The sequence below is a fragment of the Sinocyclocheilus grahami genome, unplaced genomic scaffold (assembly GCF_001515645.1).
Source record: "Sinocyclocheilus grahami isolate Dianchi unplaced genomic scaffold, SAMN03320097.WGS_v1.1 scaffold2.1, whole genome shotgun sequence".
NCBI classification, from domain to species: domain Eukaryota; kingdom Metazoa; phylum Chordata; class Actinopteri; order Cypriniformes; family Cyprinidae; genus Sinocyclocheilus; species Sinocyclocheilus grahami.
In genome coordinates, this window is record NW_015505181.1 from 2,130,282 (window position 1) to 2,146,163 (window position 15,882).

The 15,882-nt window shown below is 38.5% G+C and overlaps 3 protein-coding genes across 4 annotated transcripts in view; 2 read left to right on the forward strand and 1 right to left on the reverse strand.

Moving 5' to 3' along the window:
• The window catches only part of LOC107553310 (liprin-alpha-2-like), a 115,701-nt gene extending 110,983 nt beyond the window's left edge, over positions 1 to 4,718 (reverse strand). The window contains exon 1 of the mRNA XM_016235536.1: positions 3,772 to 4,718. Coding sequence (XP_016091022.1) covers positions 3,772 to 4,020 — 249 coding nt within the window. The 5' untranslated portion in view covers positions 4,021 to 4,718. The remainder of the gene's footprint in view (positions 1 to 3,771) is intronic.
• A 920-nt stretch (positions 4,719 to 5,638) lies between these two features.
• LOC107553398 (transmembrane protein 183-like) lies at positions 5,639 to 8,569 on the forward strand. The gene is made up of 6 exons (XM_016235620.1): positions 5,639 to 5,831; positions 5,941 to 6,030; positions 6,428 to 6,605; positions 6,770 to 6,893; positions 7,683 to 8,307; positions 8,557 to 8,569. Exons 1-5 carry the CDS (start codon positions 5,768 to 5,770, stop codon positions 7,866 to 7,868), a joined length of 642 nt encoding a protein of 213 aa, XP_016091106.1. The 5' UTR covers positions 5,639 to 5,767; the 3' UTR covers positions 7,869 to 8,307; positions 8,557 to 8,569.
• A 2,473-nt stretch (positions 8,570 to 11,042) lies between these two features.
• LOC107548328 (transcription factor EB-like) overlaps positions 11,043 to 15,882 on the forward strand; it is a 41,230-nt gene continuing 36,390 nt past the window's right edge. For both annotated transcript variants that reach the window (XM_016229003.1, XM_016229150.1), the window contains exon 1: positions 11,043 to 11,237. The gene's annotated coding sequence lies outside the window, so the exon portion shown is untranslated. The remainder of the gene's footprint in view (positions 11,238 to 15,882) is intronic.

Genomic DNA, 15,882 nt, shown 5'->3' on the forward strand with positions numbered 1-15,882 from the left:
AAGCCCATCACAAGCAGCTTTTAAATAATAAGATGTATAGAAGGTGCACCGTGTCATTCACACAAACACTAAACACCATCACGGTAACACACATGAAACTGAAATAATGCAATAAACATTAATTTAACAACATTAGGTGTAACACTCAACCCTAATATACTAAACTGATCAGAAAAAACTAAGAAGAAACCTAGTTATTTCAACAAAAAAACATCAAATTTGAAATGTAACGCAGGGAATTCTGGGAATGTCAATTTACGGTTATTCACTGTAAATTATACGGCCTATTTCACTTCCAAAAATGGTATACTACCGTAAAATTAATGTCCAATACATGTAATGTCCAATACAGTTTTTCACCGTATATAGTAGGGGAATTTACCGTTAACCATTTAACAGGTTTTTACTGTAGCATTTTTACAGTCTTTTACCATTAAATTCACGGTCATTTTTTACAGTGCAGCTATACAGGCGTTAATACTGAATGTTTAACATTATATTCATTGCATACATATACTTTGTAGTAGACATCCTTAACTCCTTTCTGCTGTCTGTTGTTGGTGTTTCTTTGTTTGAATATGGCGCTTATATCACATGCTGTGTGGTATCAGCGTTTGGTATCGGGGCATTTTAACGAGTACAGGAGACCAGTATGGTGCATCCCTAATTATTATTATTATACGAATTCTACTAATAAGAACAATATAAAGCGCATTAGCTGAAATCTAAACAGGGATGATAATAGGTGAGCCCCAGCCAATGAGACTGTCATTTGCACATTAGTTCCGCTCACTACCGGAAAACCCGGCATTTCTTAAAAGCTGAAGAATTCCAAAGGAACTCTTAACAGGAAAATACAACAAAGAATATTGTTTACATGGATCACATCAATTCTGCATGTTATGTAAGACTCTCTCGCTCTCTCTCTCTCTCACTTTGCGCATGTGAGAGAAAGCGTCAGCGAGTCGTGCGCCTTCACACTAGAGTTTCCGTTACGCCAAATACACAAACACAGGTGCCCTGCGCATCCATTGAGATGAAATGATAAATAGCACAGATCGCTTGACGGAGAGTGAAACTCTCAAGCGCTCAGTCAGAGTGTTTGGCGAGTGAAAATATATCTGTGCTAAACTTATACTCAGCCTCCAACTCACACACTGGCAAGTAAAATCTAAGAATTGATTAGCCATTGGCTAATATTATACATCATTTAGTCGCCCAGAGTGAAGATTTAGTCGCATTTTCAGATCCTCAGAGAGTTCTTTGCCATGAGGTGCCATGTTGAACTTCCAGTGACCAGTATGAGAGAGTGAGAGTGATAACACCAAATGTAACACACCTGCTCCCCATTCACACCTGAGACCTTGTAACATTAATGAGTCACATGACACCGGGGAGAGAAAATGGCTAATTGGGCCCAATTTGGACATTTTCACTTAGGGGTGTACTCACTTTTGTGGCCAGCAGTTTAGACATTAATGGCTGTGTGTTGAGTTATTTTGAGGGGACAGCAAATTTACACTGTTATACAAGCTGTACACTCACTAATTTACATTGTAGCAAAGTGTCATTTCGTCAGTGTTGTCACATGAAAAAATATAATAAAATATTTACAAAAATGTGAGGGGTGTACTCACTTCTGTGAGATACTGTAACTACACATTTGCTAAACATTTCCTCCACATAATAATAGTTACTTAAGTCAGAAACAATGGGGAAACCTTTAACCTTTGGTTTTCTCATTGCCATATCAATTTGGCTACAGAGAAAGATTTCACAAAATCTTGTTGAAAACACAGCACTTCAAAATTCACAAGCATTTTAACAACAGACCTTAAATTTACTCACACATCAGAAATCTGCTATTTCAAAAACCCAGAAAAAATGTTTTAACCAACCCACAGCAAATTAGCTTTCCAAGTTGACATACAAATTGACGACATGACTGAACATTTTATAGAGTGTAACAGTCGGGTTCCAGAAATAAAAATCCATTCATTTTAGGGGATTTGATTTTGAACCATAACTTATGAACTGTTAAAGGGGTCATACGATGCTGCTAAAAAGTGTGTTTGGTGTAATGAAATGTGTTTATGCGGTTTAAAGTAAAAAAAAAACACATTATTTTCCACATTATTGTTTCTCCTCTATGCCCCGCCTTTTTGAAACACGTTGATTTTTGCAAAGCTCATCGGTCTGAAAAGCGAGGTGTGCTGTGATTGGCCAGCTATCCAGTGCATTGTGATTGGCCGAATACCTCAAGCGTGTGATGGAAATGTTACACCCCTCACCATACTGTTGATGCCGTGTCCGGCCGGAGCGACGAGACAAAAACATTAAAACCCATTACAAACGAGGCATTTGTTGCATCCAGTGGGGACATAATTATGGATTATAATGACTTTTACTGTCTTTTTCCACATTGCATCGCGCCGCGTAAACATAAAACCATGTCTGCATTTGTGATCAGAGACAAACAACAAGTGCTACTCTACACTGCCCAAAACTCGCGTTTGGTAATGAAGTGATTTAGCTTTGGCTTGTAACATTTTTTAGGCTAGAATAGTTCCTGCATCAAATGAAGACCCGCCTTCTGAAATACGAAATGTGCTGTGATTGGTTAGCTGGGCCATTGTGTGTTGTGATTGGCTCCACTCAGCGCTTGGTCGGAAAATGTCACGCCCCTTACCATAGCCGCCTGCTAGCTTCAGTGTAAATATTGCATCAAAATCAAATTCATTTGAGCACGATTTAAACCCGGATGATTGTAACCACTCTAAGTTCGTCTGCCTTGGGAAAGCTAGCGTGTCTCCGACATATGTGTGTGTCTCGTTGCCTTCTCTAGTGCAGCTCAACCAGGTCTCGTCCCATTCGTCGATATTTGTGATATCACAAATCCCGGAAAATATGTGTTGTAGTCCAAACGAGTCGTTCGTTGTAGTTTTTGAAAAGTGATTTCTGTTAAATAAAATATCTCCTTTTGAAGTGGACTTTGAGCTTTGAAACTTTGCAGATCTTTATGCTCAAACAGCAACATTACAGACTAACTAAAGTTGAAAAAGTAAAAAAGCATAATAGGACCCCTTTAAAACTGTTTTATTACACTGACTACTCTTAATTTACTTATGTTTTTTTATAAACTAACAATAACTGTTAATTTAAAAGTGCATTCAGTAGTTCTTTAAGTGACTAATATCTTCTGCTTCATTTAATGCAGGGTCAATACTGAAATTTGTTACAAAAGAGGATGAAGCATTTTTTTTAATTCAATTTATTATTATTTATTTTGATAATATTGAATATTTTAAAATGTTGTATTTAATATGTGTAATTTTAGTTTTTTTTTTTTTTTTGCTGTAGAGCTAATTGTAATTTGTAAATAATACAATTTAATTACAATTTATTTATTTATTTACTTTTATATTTTATTAAAGTTCTATTTTGACCCCTATGGTAGTTGTTTTTTCCCCATAATATTTGGGGGAGGGGGCACAACAATACAATTCTGCTTAGTGCACCCATTTGGCCAGCAGCTGCCCTGTATATATATATATAGAGAGAGAGAGAGAGAGAGAGAGAGAGAGAGAGAGAGAGAGAGAGTCACTAGTTAATGTCACCTTGGGAACTTTAATCTACTGTTAAACTTAAGCTAGTTGTTATTAAAAGGGACATTAAAATTAGCTTCTTGCACCGTTTTAAGTTCTATAATTGGAAGTTATAGTAAGTCATTACGCAACTTCCTGTGTACCTGTGTCAGGTATGTGAGTTTACCTGCGGTAGCGCGGAATTAAGCTGTCTCTGAAGCACATCTCTCTCGTGAAGCACATCCTGGAGTTTGGTCTGCGACTGGATGAGGGTCTCCTGTGTCTCCCGTAAAGACTCCAGCAGCTTATCTCTCTCATCCAACATATTCACCATCAGCTGTTCAAAATTAGACTCGGCATCCGTGCTGTTCTGAGAGCCTCTCTGGGAACTCACCGAGTCCCCCTCATTTATGGTTGGCATCACTTCACACATCATATTGATCGGTGTTCTATGAAGTCTAAGCCAAATTAGAAATTGCTTTGATATTTTTTTTAATACAGGTTTGAGGCGCACTACTAATACTTAGTGCCATTTAAATGCACATTAAACATGTCCATGTATTTTAAAATGCATATGCATCCTCTAATTCCTCTAACTGCATAGAGAAATCATGAATGAATGAATCCCTGTCTAGATTCATCACACACCTTGACCTCTCTGGTCCACGACTGTCGGCCCTTTCCGCTCTGACATTTTCCACCTAGTTTGACTTGGAACTCAATGCATTTCGCTGGACGCTCATTACGGCGTTCCGATTTCAGCTGATTGAACCTCGGCGCCCTTCGCTTTAACATCCACCAGTTGCCATCAACCTTTCAGGAAACGGTGAAATTCGCGTCTGCCGCATCCTCCAGATCCCTCTGCCACCACCATCATCATCATCTCCGAACCGAGCGAAGCGCTCCTCCCTCTACGAGCTCATTCCCGCTTGCAACACAGCAATTCCGCTATCTCCACAAACATTCGAGCATGTTTTCAAATATGTATGCACCGAGCCTCTGGTGGACGTGAAGGTTAAACGTCTCCCACGTCGTCGGCGAAAATCATTTCCACCCGGCGTGGCTCCGTACAGCTCGTGCAAACAGCGTAAAATCGGGTTTTCTCACATCAGCACCATGCGACTACATGACTGTCATGCACGAGACGCCAATGTGAGAAATTGTGTCACGCGCAGCGCCCTCTGTCGGCAGGCAGGTTCATAGGAATGAATAGGATCTATAATTAAGTTGTATATAAGCGTCTGCTAAATTACTAAATGTAAATGTTTATATATATATATATATATATACACACACAAGGGGTGCACATAAGCTTTTCAGCCTGGTTCTCAAAAGAGCACCTGGAGATTTGGTTTGGTCCTCACACTGCACATAGTGTGACCCATTACATATAACTATAAAGAAATAAAATGAATAAAACAATGCTCAAAAATACAACAACGCTAAATAACATTTAAGAATAATAGAAATATGAGATTTCCTAATAATGAGATTTGGGGACATAGCACACACACACACACACACATATGGAAGTTCCCTGCAGCTATTTTCACGACCGAAAGAAAGAAAGAAAATACAAATAAAACAATATTTTCTCAAATAAAAATAAAATATTGTTTTCTAATATTTCTGATTCCTTTATGTAAAATGAACCGTTTTTATTTTTGATCAAATATGCAACCCATACACTATGAAGAACATTTTAATGTATCTCATGAATCGAGAATACATCATCTAAAAGGACTCCATTCAAGCTCCGCGCTTTTCTCGAGGTTCAATGTTCTTTTTATCGTTTAAATAGATTCTCCTATATATTTATTTGTACAATTCTTGGTACTTTAAGACACTTTAAACAATAAAAACGAAACAGCTGAGATGACGTCGTGGTTTGTCGTTTTAAACGTAACCATTTTTTCTTTGAACCCTAGACTTATGAATATACACCGTCTAATTGGACGAATCTTCTTACATATGATTTCTGCGTCCAATTAGCGTCCAGTCTGGGGAGTCGTTCGCTCTCTGAGATCTCGCGAGAATGTACGAGCGTCAGTTCATGATGGCTGAAGATCCTGGAGGAGCTTTCACTAATTTCACCCTCATTTTTATCGGGTTTTCGTTACCTCTGCTGGGAAGATGGCAGGGCACACAGCCTCGATAAACGGCCAGAGACCCCCGCTATTGTCATGCCCAATAAAGGGAACCGAAAACGGCTGAAATTTAGAGCCGAGGATGTTTGCTCGGAGTCAGGTAATGATAGAGCGAGGCGGGCTGATGTTATGATGCGTGTTGCGTATAATAGTCAAAGTCCATTCTTATGTTAACTTAATTTCTGGTGTTTCTTCATATTTTCTTACAGTAACTGTGGCTGACTATGCCAACGCCGATCCCGCCATCGTGAAGTCGGGAAGGGTTAAAAAGGCTGTTGTTAATGCAATTGAAAAAGAAGGTAAAATCAGAAATATCTATACAAGCCTATTCCCGCCACATTAAAACGAAAAACATGCTTTGGTAAATAATAATAATAATCATGGGTTTTCATGTCATAATTAGTTTTTAGGCCCTGAATTAGACTGCAGATGTGCACTCCTACTCCTGGAGCTCCTCAGTTTATTTCACCCCTTATACTCCTGCCTGTACTTCACAATGACCCCAACACCTTTAATTAGCTTAATTGGCTGATTCAGGTGTGTTTGATTAAAACATAAATCTCCAAAAGCAGGCCTGAACTGCCTTGGGTCAGACTATTAAGAATATGCTCTTGTCCAGTATGTTGGGGATAATTTAGTAGTAAAACATTTGACACTTCAAAATCAAAAAGTACCCTGATCTTAATTCTGCTTCAGTGAAATTACTCTGTGGACTCGAGGCATCCCAGGGTCCCGTGCAGGAAGTGCTCTCCTCTGCAGTTGGCGTGAGTAATGCAGCCCTTGAGAGCAGTGATGAACTGGACTCAGAGGAAGGGGATGAAATCAAAGGGTCCCGCAAAAAGAAAAACAAAAGACGCAAAGGTAACTGCAGAGTGTTTTGTGCAGTGAGTTTTCAAACTGGGGTTCATGAAGGAACTGAAGGAAAATTAAATTGAAATGTAAAATTAAAATAGAAACAAAACACTTACTAAAAAGATTATAGGCCTATATTATTTGTTTACCTGCATGCCATTTGATCATTTACCATCATCAGTGAAGTCTTCAGCTGCCCAGGCAGTATAAAGATGTTCACACTAATCCAGACTCGGACTGTTATCTGCTGCGAGTCACTACCCTCAATTTTATTTTCACTTCTGTTGTGATGGGCATGACGTTAACTTTGGTGAGTGATGTGAATGCGTTTCAAATAGTATTTTTACGTTGTTGAATTACAGGAGGATAACATGCATAATATCATCCCTGGATCTCTAATCATCATGGCATTAAGGCTGGAATACACTACATGACTTTTGCCAACATTTTTGTCCTGATTTTCAGTCTGGAAGAGTTTATGGTAGTTGCCAAGGTGGAGTCTGCAGATTTCTGATAATCTGAGATTTCACAAAAACATCACAGTGTATAATGGGCACAGGCTTACCTTCTCATTTATTTCTAAATCTTCAGTTTTTGATTCGAGTTTTTGAGGATATCAAGTAAGTTTGATACTGAACTGATTTTGCAACATTTTTATTTTTTCATCTCGCAACGAGGAGTGTGAGTTTAGAACAACTTGTCAGAACAACTTTAAAGTCTGAGAGTGTGTGATCCTCAATTGTTTAGTTTGATGCCCAGTTTTTTTCTCTGTAACCATTTACAAAGTCAGCAAATGTATGATGCCTAGTGTTTGAAGTTCTGTTCAGACTTTAAAAGTTGTATAGTGTATTCCAGACTTCAGTAAGTTGCTCCTTTTTGAGCTTGATGGCACTTGAAATTTGTAGTGCTAAATCTGTAGCCTCAGGAACTTCAGCATTGTACTCTTTTTAGAAAGTGGAAGTCAGATCTGATGATGCTTAGCGGTCTAGACCCAGCTGAATTTTCCACATTCCTTTTTGATGAATGTTTACTTATAGTGAAAATGCAAGTCATGCTGATGTCATAAATGACAATGAATCATTCGCTCCTTGTCTTTCAGTTTACCATTAATGTGAGCACAGACATGAGGCACCACCGAGTGCGCCTGGAGTTCCAGGATTCACCAGTCATTCGAGGGAAGAAGCTTAGGGGTGAACAGGGGGTGCAGGTAGTGCTGGACCCTGTCCACAGCGTACGCCTCATGGACTGGTGGCACCCTCAGTACCCCACATCCTCATATAATTAGACTAATGAACTCCAAACTTGTCAATTACAAAAATATTGCAGAAGACAATTCAGGCCTGTTTCGACCAACCCTAAAGTCCTGGCTTGGTAGTCTGGTTTTCTGTTGAATTTTACACTTCGTGTGCTGCTTTTATGGACACTTTAGTTTTGATTTGTAGTCCAAACTCAAGGTCTCAAGACAATGTATGTGGCAGTTTACTTTAATAGTCTGGGTAGCTGCCATATTTAATTTGATTGGTTTCACGATAGAAGTACAGAAGATAAAAGTCGATTCAATATGTCATGCTGCCATTTTTAACCTATGTTTTATTGGAGATGTTTTTTTTCTTCCACTTGATCAAATTCCAAGTACACAACAGTACAACCCTCTGAACAGACTCTGCTTGCCGCCCTCAGTTTTTCAGGCAAAAATCTATTCACATTAAATATGGCATCTACAGGTGCATCTCAATAAATTAGAATGTCGTGGAAAAGTTAATTTATTTCAGTAATTCAACTCAAATTGTGAAACTCGTGTATCTCAACAAATTAGAATACTTATATGGTAATGGTATGCTTTTCTTGCCCATCGAGAGTGGTTTAGAAAATGCATCATCAGGTTATAACACTTGTATAGTAGGGTTTGCATGCCTCTAATCTTGAATCATACATGATTTAATAATTAGTTGTTTTTGTTTTTTCTCCAGTAGCATTCTCGAGATTAACCTTAATTCTTTAGATTTCTCATTCTGTCTCTGCAAATTTATAAATCGGTAAACTAAATGAGCATTCAATCTATAAAAAAAATTAAATAAAATTCCAGTATTAAAAAACAAAAGACATATTACGGCAAGTCAACTCTGGAGAGGTATAGTGTAACCCATTTTGAAAACCATTTAGCCTGGTGTTAGATTTGGGGGCAAAAAGCTAAGATTTTATGTATTCAGTGCTTTCTGTGGGGATATTCTGAGTTCGACTTTACTACTGTGCATGCTTGCCTAGTTAAATCGTGTCTAATTGACTGCATTGGCGAGGGAGTTTATACGTGTTGTAGATAAGTGCCTTTAGTTAAGTGAATGTTATTGTTTGTGATCAAGAGGAGTTATTAAATCTGTAGATAAAACCAAAGTTAAAATGTATTTCCTTATTACTATCAAATCCAGAAGTTGTGTTTTGTGTGTGAAGTAAATTTAGTTTCTTTCTAATTTAGAGCTTGTTTTGTTTTAGACTGGAAAAAGAAGGCACTGATGTTTCAAACTATTAAATAAGACACGCCATAATAAGTGTGTTTTGTGTTTCTGTCCTGCATGGGAAAGAATGGGATCAATACTGACACCCTGTGGGCCAATCTGAAACAACTTCTGAACCCAACCACTAAAGCACTGCACATGCAGATTTTTTTAGGTTTCATTTCATGTAGCTTGTCTTTCATTGTAATGCCACTGGATTTATCATTGGGTTACCCACACATATGATTATACTTACTGGAATGCATATGGACATAAAACAAATGACCAATCAGAAAGACGTGTTCAAGAGATCCGTGTGATTGAGATAATATACAGTCAACTGCTCAGCTTGTGCTTTCCACCCTGTGAAGATATATTTTGCAATATCAACTGACTGACTGTACATTATCCCTTAATTTGGGAAATATAATATCTGTACGATTATAATACAAACATTTTATCTTAATCTAGTTAAACTTATGATATTGTAAGTAATTTAAATGTATTTATTTAATTGTAATTGTTAGTTATGGTAGCCCGATGAACTTTAAGTAGGAAAAAGATGAAATTTGGCACATAACATTGTCCAATTGCTAAGCACCGACGAGTTTGTAGTAAAAGTAAAAAATAATTCAGGCACAATTTTGTTTATATATGTTAGTGAATTACTATACAAGTGTTTACTTTTTTGACAAAGTCGAACTATAATATAAAAAAAGTATAATTTTTACTAGAATTGTTTTTTAAGTAGTAATATTCCAACTAGAATTTTCTTTTTTTTAAATTATTGATTAAAGGGGTGGTTGATTGCGATTTCACTTTTTTAAGGTTGGTTAGTGTGTAATGTTGCTGTTTGAGCATAAACAATATCTGCAAAGTTACGAAGCTGAAAGTTCAATGCAAACGGAGATATCATCTTTTAAAATTCTGTCAGTTTAATGCCTACAAAAACGGCTGGTAGGGACTACAACGAGCTACTTCGTAACAAACCCAGATAAACCCTGCCCTCGGGAAAAGGCAGCAAAGGGGGAGAGGCCATGCGCTGCTTTAGAGAAGAGGAAGAGAAAACTAGAGGTGCACGTAAAAATCTATTCACTAACGATTCTAATGGATTCACAAGTTTCAAAATCAATGTTCTAAAGCAGCGGTTCGTAATACTGTTCCTTGCATCTCCCTGCTCCACACACGCTCTGCATCTCTCTCTCTCTAATTCAGCTCAGCTCCAACAATGAACTGTTACAATTATACACTTATTTTCACATAGCTATGAGAAGCGTTAAACATGGACGTGCGTGCAGTTGCCATAATGTATTATATTATTATATTAAGCTTTAATCAGGATAAAACCGTATATTAAAAGCTAACAGAAGCAGTAGCATTTACAAATACCAGCGTATCTAAAAGTATGAGACAACAACAAACAAAAAACATAGGCCTACCATTAAAAGCTGTGTTTGCACAGGTTCTGCACGATCCTCTTCAATAATACCCTCTGCTTCTCAATTGGGCGCAAACTGCGATATTAAGGACGCCATTGTTTACAATACTACCGGAGCACATGCTGAGGAGGTGAGGGGCGGGACGTTTAGACTCACACTAGAGGCGGTTTAGCCAATCACAGCACACTAGGCTAGCTAACCAATCAGAGCCCATCGCCTATTTCTGAGGGAGGGGCTTCATAAAAGAAGGAAATAGAGAAGGGACAGCTGTAGAGCTGTGTGGAATAAAGGTAAATTATGTGAAAAATAATGCGTTTTTCAAAAAACGAAGCATTAACATATGTTAGACTGCACTCCATAAACACAATAAAGCCTAGAAAAAAAAACAGTGAACCACCCCTTTAACGTTTACATTAAGCTGAACTACATTTCCCACAATGCTCTGTGAGCGCTGCGATTGGTGGCTGCAGCTGTCACAAGAGCCTACAGGTGACTGGTGTACAGCGCTGTCACATCACACAGCGCAGTCAGAAAACGATTCGCACATCACACAGGGGAGTGAGTTCTGCTGAAATTATCGAGAAGTTGTTAACGGTGCTCTTTTGCAGTTTCGCTTCCATACGAATGCAGAGGGAACTGATACCAGGTTGTGTTTAAGACAGCACAATTATCGCTCCTTTCCAAAAACTACGTCCCAACTTTGTACTTTCTGACCTTCAGCGGGTAAGTGATACAGCCCATTGCGCTCCGCTCTTGTGTCTAAATAAGTCTGCCTCTGCTTGAGCTGCATTCATTTCCAGCTTATTCCATAGCGACAGTATTTACATACATAGTTTACATGTTAACAAAAAAACAGAACCCCAGTTGGTGCGTATGCTTTTCCTTTTTTGAAAGTCATTGAATTTGGTTGGAGGGATAAGTGACTCAACCTGTAAAATGATCAACTCAGTTATGCTTTAAATGACAATGTAGTCTTTGCTTCCGGACGTCTTTGAGATTAAATATTATTATATAAATTAATATAATATTGAATTAAAATGCTGTTCACGAAGTCAGGTTATAAATATTTTGACGTAAACGTTTGGTTATTTCAAAGTTGTGCTTTTATTGTTGGCGCACAGCCATATATACTGCTGTTTGACTGATACCTGATATGCATAAACTCTGTATAAACAACGTTGGCGATATGTCTTATGTAATGCGAACAGCGCAACGCAAGCCTTCGCATATGTGTCCCCTATTAAAGTGTAAGCTATTTACACTGTACAAATATAGCGCGCAAGTTATTTATATGAAGCATAAGTAAGGCCTTCAAGTACACTTCCTAGTCTAACTGAGACCTTGACAACTTCAGTATAGTTATGTATACAGTTCTGTATTAAAGAGCACATCAAACCATATTTTCCGAATAACCTCCATAGTGTCATTAAGCTTATGAATGCAAGTATATATATATGTGTGTGTGTGTGTGTGTGTGTGTGTGTGTGCGTGCGCGCGTTTTTGTGACACTTGAGGACACAAATTTGTATAATGACATGGGTATGACATAGGTATTACAAGGAGATGGTGACTTATGAGGACATTATCCCATGTACCCATTTTTCAAAACGCTTATAAACCATACAGAGTGAGTTTTTTTTTTTTAAATGCACAAAGTTTCCTGTAAGGGTAGGTTTAGGTGTAGGGCAATAGCACATATAGTTTGTACATTATAAAAACCATTACGCCTATGGAAAAATTCACAAAAACAAACGTGTGTGTGTGTGTATAGTGCATGTCATTTGTCGGTTTTAATTTCAGTTGATATAATAATTATTTTGTAGTGAACAGTCATTAATTATATAATAATAATAATAATAATACTAATACTCACTATTCTCACTATAATACTGACCACAGTGCAGATGATCTTTTTGAGAGTCTAGCTAGGTGTATTTAAGATAGCATTGGTTTAGTTTATTCAAGTATCAGAAAACCCAGACAATAAAAATTGGTATGTGGTTCCAGTATAATCCTGTATATAATCCTGTAAATCCTGTATTTAGTCGTGTGAAGAAGTGAACAATGTTTGGAGGTTTTCGGCCCAATAAAACTGATAGTATCAATTAAATCTCTTGTTTGATTGTTGTGGCGTGTCTTTTCCCTCTGCCATCCAAGTACACAAACCTCTACTAAAGAAAATGAGAAACGTTTAATTAATGAGGCTGTAAGAAATGGAAATACATTTGTGACCCTGGACCACAAAACCATTCTTAAGTCGCTGCGGTATATTTGTAGCAATAGCCAAAAATACATTGTATGGTTCAAAATTATAGATTTTTCTTTTATGCCCAAAATCATTAGGATATTAAGTAAAGATCATGTTCCATGAATATATTTTGTAAATTTCCTACTGTAAATATATCAAAACTTAATTTTTGATTAGTAATATGCATTGCTAAGAACTTAATTTGGACAACTTTAAAGGCAATTTTCTCAATATTTAGATTTTTTTGCACCCTCAGATTCCAGATTTAAAAACAGATCAAATAGTTGTATCTCGGCCAAATATCGTCCTATCCTAACAAACCATACATCAATGGAAAGCTTATTTATTCTTTCATATGATGTATAAATCTCAATTTCGAAAAATTGACCCTTATGACTGGTTTTGTGGTCCAGGGTCACATTTTGTTAGTCATTCAGCGAATGCAATATTGAAATACATCTTTTCAGAAACCTTACTTTTCTTGGTGCAAGGTTTGCAGTCTGCTCTTCTGGTATTTGCCCTAAGCTCCAAGCACCCATTGAAGCAGGCAGTCTGTGGCGGGTCAGCAACTTATTGACTGGGAACTGCCCAGTTTAGGCAGGTGGTAGCTGACCAGTGGGACTACGATGATCCCTCCTACCGTCAGAGGCAGCCCGCAGTGCCCGAGTTTACGCCAATCACTCTAGGCTTATAACTCATAACTACTACCTCTCGTGCTGGTTCTGTTGCTGTTAGCAGCGGCACTGGAGTGACCTCTCCGGGGTGCAAGCCTGGGCAAGAGTGCAAGAGGATCCTGAAAGAGGATCCTGAGATGCCCAAACTTCAAAACCCCCCTCACTGATGTAGTCCAAAGGAGAGCAAAGCAATACGTTTGGCACCAGCTTGGCTGTTGGAGCAGTGGTGATCGGTCCGCCTTCAGGGCCCCACTCCTGATTTATAAGGTTTACTCCTCTACACTTGGCCACACAGTGGAACTCCTCCGCCCTGGTAAGAGTACTGCACAATGCAGTTCATCCACCTAGTGGTGCAGTGTACTCACCACCCCCTCATGTGGTTTCACCCGCCAGCTGAACTGGTGTACCAGGGTGTGGCACTTGGAGCCAACACATTAAAGATTTAGGGGATGGATGAGAACCGGTGGTGTCCGGCCACTCTACCAAGTAGAATCCTGCTGCCGGACAACAAAGGTGCTCTCTCTATCCAGAGCCCCCTACACCCCTCAGAAACCTTAGTCAAGAAAAAAAAATACTTGTGTTATAAAAATTAGACATGTAAGGATGGTTGCATTAAACTTTAAGTTGAATTCTATACAATGACTAAAAGTCAGAAAAACATCTTTCCTTGTGTAAATTTCTGCCTCGTGCTTTGTGTTTTTCACTGAATTGGATGGGCCTGTCCAAATGTTGTCTCTGCTGCTTCCTATATACTGTAGTTCAGCTGAATCATCCATAAGAGAAATTTTCTGACATGCCAGAAAATCAAGTTCACCCACAGGTCATATCAGAAACCTGGAGGCTTTATGTCTCCTCTCTGATGGTAAGAGATAAACACACAATCCTATCGCAGGTGTGGCTCTGCAGCCTTGTCCATCACACGCATTGACACGTTTGACTGGTGCCTGTAATCCAATCAAAGTCAGGGTGTTAGGCTGCAGTTATGTGTTTGTTTTGATGCATTTGAGTGACTTGAATCAGATATACACAGAAAGGAAGACAGTATGGCTGATGAAAGGTAACTCCAGAACACTCACCTCTCCCACACACCCATGGACACATAAACACCCAGCAGCGAGGACAACATTAAACACATTTGTTGCTGTGCATCGGTGTTTGGATTGGCTTGCTGTTGCTTTGTTTCCATTACGCTGCCTTAAAGTCGAGCATTTTAGTTGAACATAAACTACACTGGCGTTAATTCTAGACATGACCCCGTGGTCTTGACTGAAAATGAGCTGCTACTGAAGGTACTTTAGTGGAACAATACGTAGGTGTACACAAATGAACAATGTTTTGAATTCCTTCCCTTTTTCATGTATAGGCTGTGATGTAATAGTCAAAAGGAAAATAAAATTGACTGTTATAGTATCAACACTTGATGTAATTGTAGTTCAGTATTGTTTGGTTGAATAATCAGCACACAATGTTCAAGTCATAACTTTTAAATAGGGATGCACGATATATCGGCCACCATATCGGTATCGGCCCATATCGGCTCATTTTTTCTGTTATCGGTATCGGCCTGATAAGAAAATTTGGCCGATATCTTAAAGCCGATAAATAATGCATTATTTCCTTCAGAGACACTTCAGATGCGCGCTGTTCGTTTGCAGCCTTTTGTGCAATTGTACATTGTAATATTGTGTTTATTTGATGTATATCTGAAAAAGGCCAAGATGTGCCTTTTATTTAGCCAGTTCTTGCACCAAATTATGCGCCAAAAGCTTGCTTTGTAGATATAACCCTTTCCTTTAAATGTTAAACCAAATTTTGTTCCTCTCTGCTTGTTGTCACAATGCTACTCTGAGGCGATACTTGAAGCTGATGGAGCGTGGCGAGAGAGAGAGAAAGAGCAGTGGGCCATTTAATGCAGCAGCTGTTCTCAACAATGACGGAGGCATTACTGACTGAGAAAAGCAGAATGTACTGTGGACGTGTACAAATACAGCTCTCTGTTCTCTTTCTAAAGCCCGGTTCAAGCATTTGCCATCTGAGGCCAATTGCAGGAATTTCTTTGGTCGTTGCAAAAAATTTGCAGTCTTGGTTAGCTTAGCGTGACTTGGTCAAGATTTTTTGCTTTTTGTAATGAATCTTGGCCTTAAAGTCTGAATGAAATCAAAATTGACCCTAGTTACCTAGCTAGTGCACATTACTAGATTTGTGATGAACAATTAATCAATGCAATTTAGTCTTTGTAATCTTTAATCAAAATCAGAAAATTTGCTTCCCCTCTGGAATGGCGATCAGTATCTGATTCCGTCAGTTTGACGGCTTCGGCAGAACATCCTTAAAAACTCCCCTCAAACCACCAGTCTGCAGTGAGCTAGAGATGGTGAGGAGGTGCACTAAAATCAAGCCCCACCTTCTATTTTTTTCTCATTCAACCAACAGCAAACCTCTAGGT

Excerpts from the sequence above, each read along its gene's own strand:
- LOC107553398 (XM_016235620.1), top strand. The coding sequence starts at position 5,768 with ATGCCCAATAAAGGGAACCGAAAACGGCTGAAATTTAGAGCCGAGGAT. Across the intron at positions 6,031-6,427 it reads TAATGCAATTGAAAAAGAAG|TGAAATTACTCTGTGGACTC; the intron begins GTAAAATCAGAA and ends ATTCTGCTTCAG. Across the intron at positions 6,894-7,682 it reads TGGGCATGACGTTAACTTTG|TTTACCATTAATGTGAGCAC; the intron begins GTGAGTGATGTG and ends CTTGTCTTTCAG.